Genomic DNA, 11,404 nt, shown 5'->3' with positions numbered 1-11,404 from the left:
TTTCAAAACAACAAAAGTTGAGTACTTACATGTCTATAGTCGCCAAGTTTTTTTTCAAATCCTCTCTCTTTTCTCAAACATTTCCTATTGAAGCTTTTCCAGATGTGTGAAACGCATCCATCTGGCATGTCAGGTTCGTGTCCTCGTGGGTCAGAACTGTTTTAACACTAGAACTAAGCAGGTAAAATTGACCCCAATAAGAAAGCTATAATTTCCCTTTCCATTTAATTTCACACTAGTAGATAAATAAAAGACTTTGCTATGGAAATGCTTTCTGTCTACTGCTGCTTAATCAGAAGCCATACTCCAATCTTCAACATGGATACCACTGACAAAAAAAAGATTAATTATTGTGACATGTCAATAGACTTGCTGAATACTTTGAGTGAAGAAGAATCTGATCTAGGAAGTTCAGGGCTGACTGATCAGTCCTAGGACAGTTTGTGATGTGACAGCTCATCATTCATTTTAATCTGGATGTTATGGCTTTCAGCTTAAACAAATCCGCATCCACTCTCTCAAAATATTAGAATGTTGTGGAAAAGTCCAATTTCCAAAAGTTTCCTGAGGCTTAAGTCTCTCACTTTGGTTCAGTACACTCAAACACAATCACAGGGAAAACTGCTGACTTGACTATTGTCTAGGGCAGTGGTTCTCAACCTTGGGGTCGGAACCCCCTTAAGGGTCACAAGACACTGAGAGGGGGGCTCCAGATTCCTTTAAAAAAAAAAAAAACTAAGAATATTTTTCAAATTCCACTGTTGCCACTTCAAACCAATTTTACCAAATTTTAACCAGTTTTCATCATTTTTCCCCCACAAATTTTTTTTAACACATTTTTGCCATTTAACACTTTTTTTGCCATTTTAAATCCTTCCACTACTTTTTTTCTGCCTGTTTTTGCCACTTCTAAACCAGTTCTTGCCACATAAGCCTAATGGTACCTCTGTTGACCCATTATTGCCCCTATTAACCCCATTTTACCACTTTTTATGCCCAATTTTTCCTGTTATAACCACATTTAACTATCTGATATTCCCATGCCAGTTTGACCAATTTCTGCCAATATCCGCCTAATTTTTCTTTCGCAATTAGCACTATTTTGCCTGTTTATATAATTTTTTCTTCCCATTTCATCAGATTTCCACCAATTTTGCAAATTCAAAGCCTTTTCAGCCCTTTACCACCAATTATGCCCATTTTTGCCACTATAACCAATTTTTGCCTTTTTTCGGTTATTTTTTGCCATTCTTATGTAATTTTTGCCACTTCTAACCCATTTCTGCTATTTTAAAGTTCCAATTTCAACATTTTTTCACAATTTTTTGCCATCATAACCCATTTTTTCACATTTTAACCCATTTTATTTGATTTTTTTTAACAAAAAAAATACATTTTTAAGAAGGCTATATACTACACAAATGATTTTAAAAAGAGACTTGTTTCATTGATAAGAGTGGTTATTTTTATGTTGAATATGAAATATACCTCCATGGGCACCCAGTTTGGCTGGGCCCCAGAAAGCTCTCCCCTTTATACCCCCTTATGGACGGCCTTGTCTCCACATGACTGTTCTTGAATGTGCACGGCTGTGTTCAACCACCTTCAGGTACAGTGGGGTCCCTGGTATCTGGCATCTTTTTCTGGGGGGTCACGGGCTGAAAAGGCTGAGAACCCCTTCTTTAGACCAAGGGTGTTTTGTGATGTTTTATCATTTTGAGACAGTGAAAAAATATTTGATATTTTACTTTGCATGAGATTTATCTAAAATATGGAAGTTTAAGAAACAAACTTTTATGGTATTCTAACTGTTTTAAATGCACCTTTATATATTAGACATATACACAATAGTGAATAGAATATATGGAAGTTTTCACATCTTGACTATAGTGGGTCAGTGAGTTAGTGAGCATGGGAGTGGCGCCATTTATATTAAGAAATATGTTTCTGGAGTTCCATTTGAACTTTCACTTCTATATTTCTTTGAATATCATCAGATATATCAGTTAAAAACATCATGGCTCAGTAACTGTCTATCTACACGTTAACTCCACCCTCTTTATCTGTTGTCTGTGGTGAAGAGGAGGTTTGCTTCATTACACAACTGATGGATTTGCGGTAGCACAAGAATGTAATATCCAGCCAAGCACTTGTTGCTCACAGTTTTTTGGCTCATTTTATCGATGAACACAGCATTCTGAAAATTCAAGCTCAAAGATTTATGAACAGGTAGAGAACGGAGAAACTAAAGTTTATTTTGAAGGATATATTTCAGAGTTTCAATGTTTGTTTTCCATCCAAACACACTTTGAAACAGTGGGACTCAGTCTCACAAACCCACATGGTTTCCACAGATGTTCTGTGCAACGGTGGGGGAAGACTCACTTAGTCAAACTGTCTACAGAACAAGAGTAAAAACAGAATTTTCAAATAGTTTTTACATGAATCTTTTGGGTCGTCTTGTAATCTGTGATGTCCTAACAGCTGATATCAGTGTGAACATCCAAGGCTGCCGTTAACTAAACCATGGATGTCACACCAAAGATATGTGAGGCTTGTATTTTGAAAAAAATGTCCAGCATAAATCAAAGTCAAAAACAAAGCATAAAACTAAGCCCATTGTTTCTGACTTAACCAAATTCTCACCCTCCCTCTGAACCAAAACTTCCAACTCAAACACACCTCTTTCCTCTGGAAGAAAACAAAGACAAAACATGTCATTACAGAACTGAAAACATATGCATCCCTCAAGATACATCCCCTAGCATACATTCAAACACTTACAGGCACCAACGGGTGGGGCTTTCCCACATGCTTGATCCCCCACCACCACATTTAGCAAAAAATGTGGGCGTGAGAGTGTGAGAGGCAGAGAGGGGGACGGGGAAAACAGCCGGGATAGTAAAGCCCCACAGTCAGAGGCTGCAGATTTCATGAGCTAAGGGCAAAAACAAAAGAAAAAAACAAGATTAGTGTAGGGAACGGGGTGATGACAAAGAGCAGGAAAATGTGATGGTGTGAGACGTGCTGGAAACTTTCATCAGAGGATTTGAAAAGCTGAGGAGGAAGGGAGGAAGCATATAAAAGATAACCACACCAAGTCCCTGTCAGTGTTCACTCATTCATCTGGCACCACAGGAGGTAAGTTCTCCAAACAGCATGCAGTTCTGCTTAACACAATCTGATACTTGGGATAAAAATGCAGAGAGATTTAGTGTGGAAACAATTAATGAGCAGCAAGTCTGTCCGGATGATTCTTCAACTGAATACAACTGAATAATTCACTGATTTAGAACTAAAATATTTGCATTTGTATGGAAACTACAAATCTGTGCAAATGACTCTTAATATGTTCTGACGTGAGTGAATCAGGGATCTTCCCTGTTTCTTTAGCTAAGAGTGTTAATTCTAAATCTGATACACAGGCACTAAAACCCTTAAGTTTTAGCTAAAACTTAACTTCATTCCTGAAAATTCACAGTCTAACACTTTAAGAGCCAGTCCTTCAGCTATGTTGAGTTGGACAAAAACAGGAATCAAAGCAATTATTAGTGAACTGGAAATGCTTCAGCCATTACACTGTGCTGTAGACCATTCCAGTCTGTTCCAGCTGTCAGCATACAGTGGTTTTGGTTGGAGCAGTATGTACTACCAGAGAGGAAACATGGCTTAGCTGTCAAGTTTTTAATTCATACATAGGGAGATTCTTGTTTTTGCTACTAAAGCTGTTTTAATGCTTCATGTTTTTTTGTTATGTGCTGATATTTCTCTGACTGACACCCTGAAAGAGGAACTGCACGGAGATAACATGTAGCTGACTTTTAGTTTCCAGTGGTGGCATAATCAGAAACACATCTCTGACTGAAATCTAACCTCAGGCCCTTCAGATTCACTGATGTAAAGAAAAGGGAAGTGGTGATGACAATAAACCCTGAAGGAGCTTCCTACCAAACCTTGGCTGAAGAAATAAGAAGGAAAGTTTTATGCTGTATTATTAAGGACTGAGCAAAGTGGTTGATGTAGAAGTAACTCCAAGCCTGAAAAAGGAAAATTACATTTGTTAAAAAGCAGAGTTAAATTGTCAAAATAATAAACTGCTATATAAGTTATAATAAAGTGCCTATAAATTATTCTCCCCTTGGATGTTTACCATTTTAATGAGTTTATAACTCAATCACACTCAATATAATTTGGCTTTTTATGACAAAAAGAAAAAATACTAATAAACAGGTGAAAACAGAATTCTACAAAGTGCTAATGTCAGTCTATCTACCCCCTTATTTAGTAGATTCACCTTGGGCTCTAATCACAGCAGTGAGTCTATGTAGATAGGTCTCAATCAGGCTGGCTGTTGAGAAGCATCCCCATAGCATGATGCTGCCACCACTGTGCTGAACTGAACTGAACTGAACTCCGGGGAATGTTCAGTGCCTTGGAAACGTTTTGTATCCATCTGATTATTCAATAACATTTTGTCTGAGTTGCTTGGGGTGTTCTTTTGTCTTCATGTTGCGATGGTAGCCGGGAATACTGATTAACCATTGAATGGACCTTCCAGACACAGGTGTCTTTATACTACAATCACTTGAGACACAACCATTGCACTCAGGTGATCCTCATTTCACTAACTGTAAGACTACTAGCACTGATAGGGAAAACATCCAAGAGGGTATATAGTTTTATAGGCACTGTAAATTGGGATATTTCTCTACTTTCTCAGACAGAAAGAAAGAAAGAAAGAAAAAGAAAGAAATGTCACCGAGCTTATTTTTGGGACAAACTGGAGGTTTTAAGAGAGTTAACTTCCTTGGAGAACTCTTCCTGCACCCTAATACATTTCACCCACTAAAGAACTACTCATGCCTGCCAACTCTAAGTTGCATAAATTTCAAGGGCTTGTATAGAGAACTGGATCAGTAAGTTGGCACGACTGTGTTTGGAGCTTCCAGTGAGCACAGCCTTTGCCACAGTCTCAAACATGTGCCGCAGTCTGCATGCTGAAATGTGTTAAACACATAGCAATGGTTGGGAGTAATAACATTGTCTGTATGCAGAAAGGATATACAGTGAAATATGGGGATACATTTGAAAAAAATCTCCCCTAAACTTTAAAAATCTTTTTTGGCTTTGTTAACTTTGAAAGGGCTTAAAGGCTTCCTAAGACGGTGACGTATCAGCCAGTCCTCATGACAATGCAGAAGAGCATCATTCAAGCCACAAGAAAAAAGTACAGCTCTGGATAAATCAATGCAAATGTCTCATTTTGGGTTCACACAGGAATGCTGAGGCTGCAACATGTGGGACTGTTACTAATTAGGGTTGCTTTCCGTATAACAGCCTTATTATGGTAGTGATTTAAAGAGCAAGAATCCAGTCTGCAGCTGTTCTTTAAGAGGAGGGATAAGAAACAGAGCAGTCTCTTCACTTACTGATCAGGAAACCATAATCTGTTGTTCTTCAAACTTCAGGAACAGTAAAGTTAAGAAAATACAGAACAAAAATCCCCCTCTAGGATCAAATCTGAAAGAAAACTAGGTTTCTTTGTGCAAGAGCAGTGCCAGTAATTCTGCATTCTAAAGTCTATCTAAAGTCTGTAGCTATGTTTTAGCCATTTAGTCTTGCCTGGACTAATCATATTAAAAAGTTCGTAAAAATCCACCCTGTGGTGAACAGTCATGTTCTAAATATCCTTTTAAGGAACAACCTTGGCTTTAAAAATATGCACTGCAGTAATGTAACTTTAAATCTGAAGAACTTATGGGACTATGAAGACAAAAGAAAAACCTTAATGGATTTAAACGCAAAGATTTTTATGTGTGACACACAGTAAACAATGACTAAGAACCAAAAAATTTTTTGCACAAACTTGTCCTCCCATCTCTTAGGGACCAAACATTGAAAAAGTAATCAGTCTGTGGCAAAATGTCTTCAACATATTCACATATCTACAAAAAAGTCCTTGTACTTCCTTGTGATGACTCTACTTGTGCCATTTTTCAAAGCAGTTCCTGTCTGCAGTGACATAGAGGGCCTCACCACAGCCTCTTTGTCTCTCTTTCTCTCCATTATGTGCTATTTAGATTTCCTCCTGCATGATTTGCCTAGTTAGATATGCCCAGTTTGGCAAAGCCAAAGTCACAGCCTGTTCCTAATGCACTGAGGGATTCAAAATAGATGTTAAGGCAGATAGCATTAGCAGCTAGCAGCAGAATAGATCAAGAATTGATTAAAAATGGATAAAAAGGCATACAAATCAGCATTAATGGAGTGGATTTAATCTTTAAAGACCCAGGAAAGTCACCCAAGTTCCAGGATCAATTAAAAAGCCTCAGTAAGAGCTACAAAGGCATGGATAGTGACATTAGAATGGCAAAGTGGAGGGCTTCCAAAGGAAAAACACAAGTGTATTAACCCTTTATGACCTACCATAGAACAAGTCCACCAGAGCAAATCTTTACATTTTGACGTTGTAGTGCCATTTTTTGGAGTAATTGAAGTGGCTATACATCAATACAACCCTTAAAACCCAAATTTTATTGATATGTTAATGATATTGCTCAAAAGTGCAAAAAAAAAAAACACATGAAAAATGAAAAAAGTTTTTTTTTGTTTTGTTTTTTACACATATTCCTAAATACAAAGATATTTTAGCTGTATCCCTGAAAATTGTGATTGTAAAAAGTTGCACAAGATAAATTAAACCCATAAAAAATATTTTGAGTATGTAACTTAATTTTTGAAATACACTTATCTTTATAAACTTTGGCAAAAACCAAAACAAAATGAAATTTGGCTCAATTTGCAAAAAATACAGCATTTCTAGAAGAAATAAACTATTCACAGTGGTGAAATCAAATCTCTACGTGTGCCAGATACTTTTGAGCATACATATGTTTGCAGGAGACCATGTTGAAACAATAATAAGTGTGACTTGTAACCTGCAAGGAAACAACACATTTATAGCCCGGATGTTGTTTGATGTGTGCGCTTTGTACTACATTCACGCAAAAGAATGAAGGACATTTCTAGAAGGAAACAGTACTCTAAAACACACTGAATGTGTGATATGTTAATGTTACTCCTCTGGTTTTATATGCAAAAAGAATTATTGCTCTATCTCATTTGGTTACAATTTTACCTGCAGTTAAAAACAGATATGCAAATGGGAGCGCCAGCAATCCCGTAAACAGTAAAAAAAAAAAAAAACTTAAGTAGTTAAGGTTTATAGTTTAAATGTTATCCAAATTTTTGTAATCTGTCTCTCTTCCTATCATATATAACAACATCTGTCTCAGAGGGTTAAAGTATCATATACTAACTTTATTTATACCTAATAATTAACACAAGAGACTAATAACATCACATTTATTTATTCAGGACTTAAAAAATAAAAAAAATCAGCTGGCTAACAAAAGGGAAAAAAAAAAAGATACTGACACCTTGTTTGTACAAAACAGCTTTCAAGGGAGGCCAACTTTACCTTTGTCCACCTTACAAGACACACCCTGGTTGCAACTGTGGAAAGTAACTAATTACATTTATTCAAATGATCAGACTGTTAGACTGTTTCAAATCTCCCAATACAAAGTGTTTGGGAAGGGCAGGAGGTTTCAAAAACATCCTGCAAGTTAATTAGATGAACGTTCTGTCCGTCGCATTCATGATGGACCAATCAGAGCCGACAAGACAACATGAGGTAGTAGAAATTTGCAGCTCCAATGCCTGAGCTGCACAGGCTGGCCCTGCCATGGTTTATGAAAAGCGGAGCTTATCAATGACTAAAATTAATGACAAATCGGGAGACGTGCAAAAACATCCTCTCTGCCAAGAGAGGTTTTCAGTATGGTCTGTGCTCTTGTTATGATAAAGAAATGTGACCTAGGTCTGATTAAACTGCTGCTTTTCTACAGCTACATCCATGCTAACAGCGGTAGCAGCCATTGCATATACTGGCTTATAAAACAACTTAACCCCACTTGTAACGATCACAGTCTCATCAGCTGAGTTTCCATTAGAGTTTTTAACAAAATAAAAGTGATGTTTCTTAAATTTCGACAAAGTATATTTGCACTTCGGATGTGTTTCCATTGACTACAGTTTTGGGCATGAGCCTCGTAATTCTTGTAAAATCCCATCTCCCTTGACTCTGCTGCAAGGAAGCTGGACGCTCAAAACCTGTTGGGTGTTGGTTCGGTTACGATTACAGCTACAGCGGTTGCCTTAATAATTTTGAACAAAAAAACGAAGGCAACCAATGATAGTTTAGAGGTAAAGTCAATATGTATGGTAAAAGCTATGTATAAGGGTATATGTATGATAGTATGAAAAGTCTCTGCCTCCTCCTCTGTCCATACGTACTGCATCATGTTGTCTTGGAGTGAGGTCATGTGACACCATTTGTTACGTCTTGTGACTTAAAACTGCAGTAACACTTTGCAATATATTTCCATATCAAAACTTCTGAAAAACCTTTTCATGAGCATGTAAAAACTTTTTAGCAATATTTGAGAGGTTTTCCAAAACTTAGGTTTTACCGTTAACAGCTTTTTATTGCGCTGTTTAGATTTTGCGCATTTCTAAGGGTAATGGAAACTCAGCTATTCTGAAGCAGATGGAGAGCAGAGCTAAAACACCTTTTCCATCATGACAAAGCTTTCAGTGCGGTTCTTTGCTCTTTATTCCATAAAACAGAGGGTCATAGCCAACCTAACTTTGACCTTTACAGCCTTAACATATATTTTTCTTCTGTTCCAGAGAAATGATGGCCCCACCCTGGACTCCTCATGTGCTCATGCTTCTCTGTTTCCTCTCTTCTGCTGTCTGGGCGTGTCCGGAGAGATGCATTTGTCAAGGGACAAGAGTCCTCTGCAGCGGCCTCTCAGACTTCCCTGAATCTATGCCCTCATCAACCACTAGCCTGTACTTCTCCAACTGCAGCATATCTTCCCTGAAACCAGAGGATCTGAATGATTTTGTTAATGCCCTTGGCATTTTTGTCATTAAAGACAGCACTCTGAAGGAAGTTCGTCCTGGAACTCTTGACTCCACTGTAAACATAGGAGCTTTAGGGTTTACTGGTACAGAGCTGCAAGATCTCCCTGATGCCTTGTTCCAAAATCTTCAGAAGCTCGAATCTCTCAATCTTAAAAGTAACAAACTTCTGGTCCTTCGCCCAAATTGGTTTTCAGCCCTGACAGGTCTGAAACTCCTCGACCTCAGTAAGAACCTCTTCACTTCTGTACCTGTGGAATCTTTCCAGCCTCTTACTGAGCTGCAGTACCTTCAACTCTCTGGAAACAGTATCAGCCAACTATCCAGAGAGACATTCAAAGGTCTTTCAAAACTGAAAACATTGCGCCTGAATAAAAACTCCTTACAGGAACTCCCCATTGGCAGCTTGGATGACCTTGGAAACCTGGAGGAGCTATCACTTCATGACAATCAAATCACTCATCTCCACCCTGATATTTTCTCAAAGACTCTGAGATTGCAGAAGCTCTTCCTCTCAAACAACAGGCTCACATTTATTCCACAAGGAGTCTTCTTAAACCTGCCCAGGCTCAGCCAGATCTCCCTGTATGAGAACCAGCTGGAGAGATTGACTCCAGGGGTGTTTGGGCCCATGCCTCTGCGGGAGTTGTGGCTGTATGACAACAACCTGAGTCGCATAGAGGATGACACATTCAGGAACCTGACTGAACTACGTCTCCTGGTGCTCAGTCGTAATCAGATTAACTATGTATCCACTGGGGCCTTCAGAGGGTTGGAACAGCTGGGGGAGGTTTCCCTTCACACCAATTTGCTCAAAAACCTTCAAGCGGGTACTTTCCAAGGTCTGCCCAATCTGGTCAACATTTCCTTAGAGCACAACTTCATCAGCTCCCTACCTTTAGGCTTCCTCCAGGGCCTGAGCCACCTAGGACAGATAGACCTGAAAAATAACTCCCTTCCCAACCTGTCACAGGAGAGTCTGGATGACCTGAATGTCGCACAGGAAGTGCTCCTGCAGCAGAACCCATGGAGGTGTGACAAGGATATTCTTCCACTCAGGAACTGGCTGAGACAGAATCCATCAAAGACCAACCAGTCTCTGGTCGTCTGTGAAACCCCTTTCAGTCTTAATGGTGAGGTAGTCGCTCTGCTGGCTGATGAGAACTTGATATCTCACAGCACAACTCAGGAGCCAGTGCTGACATCGACTGAGAAGAAAAGGCAGCCCCACACCCCTCCAGCTAGACGCAGCACTGCCTTACCTGCTGCAAAAACCACCCCCACATCAGAATACGAGCAGGTGACCAGTGCAGGAGGAGGACAGGGTGACAAGGGAACAATCTCTAACGACACATCGATCATCCTCATCATCATCGCAGTGGTGTCCACTGTCATCATCAGCACAGTCATCATTTGCTGTTTGTGCTGGAAGAGGAATAGGAAAGGCAGGAGAGATTTAAACCGCAGGAATAAAAACTCTGTACTTTAGACTCGACCACCCAACACCAGCAGCCCATGAACTTTTGAGGCAAACAGGAGCTGCTCACTGATGACTGTGGTTGACTGGGCAAATGTGGACCTTTGAGTTGATTATAGGATCACAAATGCAGTGGGTATAACTGCTTCAGCTTCATTCAGACCTACCTGCTAGACAAGTCAAGTACAGCTTTGAAATCATTAGTTTTTGGTTTGTACTGAACACATATACCAGCCAGTATTTTTTCATGAGTGCCGTAGAAACAGAATGGATATCAGATGTACTAGATGTAAAAATGAAAAACAAAACAAACAAAAAAAAAACTTTGGGCAACATGGTCATGACAGTGAATGTAACCTCTCTGAAACAGAGCTCCCTTCTTACAGAAATTAAGTCTGCATTTAGTGGTTTCATGGATCTTTTTTTTTTTTCATTTTTCTGTGACAATTACTGCAGTTTGACTGTGGCTTTTCTTGCTAACAATAGGAGACTTTTTAACTTGTTGCAAACTTTCTCAAATGCAAAATTAACCTGTCATTTTGACTCTACTGGAATAAAAATCATTTTTTGGTTTGCATTGTTTAAATGCTAATATGCACTGAATAAATGCAATCTTTAAAAGGGAAAATCTAACTATGATTTTAGTAAACTAGTTCAAACTCAACTTAAATGCATCTTAGAAGGAAAGATTCTGCAAATGAAGCAAGTGTGGCAGTAGAATTACACACAAATACTGCGTAATACAACTCAACTGGTCTAGCCTCAGGACCCAGCATTACCTCCTTAATCACAATGCTAAAATTTGGATCTAGAAAATGAAACAAAACTGGATTGAATAAGGAGTCAGGACTAATATGTCCAAGATGATGGGATACATTTGCTTTGTTGTTTGTTCATTCAGGAACACTCTTGTCATACATTTAACCATTTTCTATC

The 11,404-nt window shown here is 38.8% G+C and overlaps 1 protein-coding gene across 1 annotated transcript; it reads left to right on the top strand.

The window, feature by feature from the left end:
* Positions 1 to 2,937: 2,937 nt before the first annotated feature.
* Positions 2,938 to 11,043, top strand: lrrc15 (leucine rich repeat containing 15). Its single transcript, XM_041791076.1, has 2 exons — positions 2,938 to 3,141; positions 8,755 to 11,043. Exon 2 carries the CDS (start codon positions 8,759 to 8,761, stop codon positions 10,478 to 10,480), a length of 1,722 nt encoding a protein of 573 aa, XP_041647010.1. The 5' UTR covers positions 2,938 to 3,141; positions 8,755 to 8,758; the 3' UTR covers positions 10,481 to 11,043.
* The last annotated feature ends 361 nt before the right edge of the window (positions 11,044 to 11,404 follow it).

The sequence above is a fragment of the Cheilinus undulatus genome, linkage group 7 (genome assembly GCF_018320785.1).
Source record: "Cheilinus undulatus linkage group 7, ASM1832078v1, whole genome shotgun sequence".
Lineage (NCBI taxonomy): Eukaryota > Metazoa > Chordata > Actinopteri > Labriformes > Labridae > Cheilinus > Cheilinus undulatus.
This window is presented reverse-complemented; position numbering and strand designations above follow the sequence as displayed.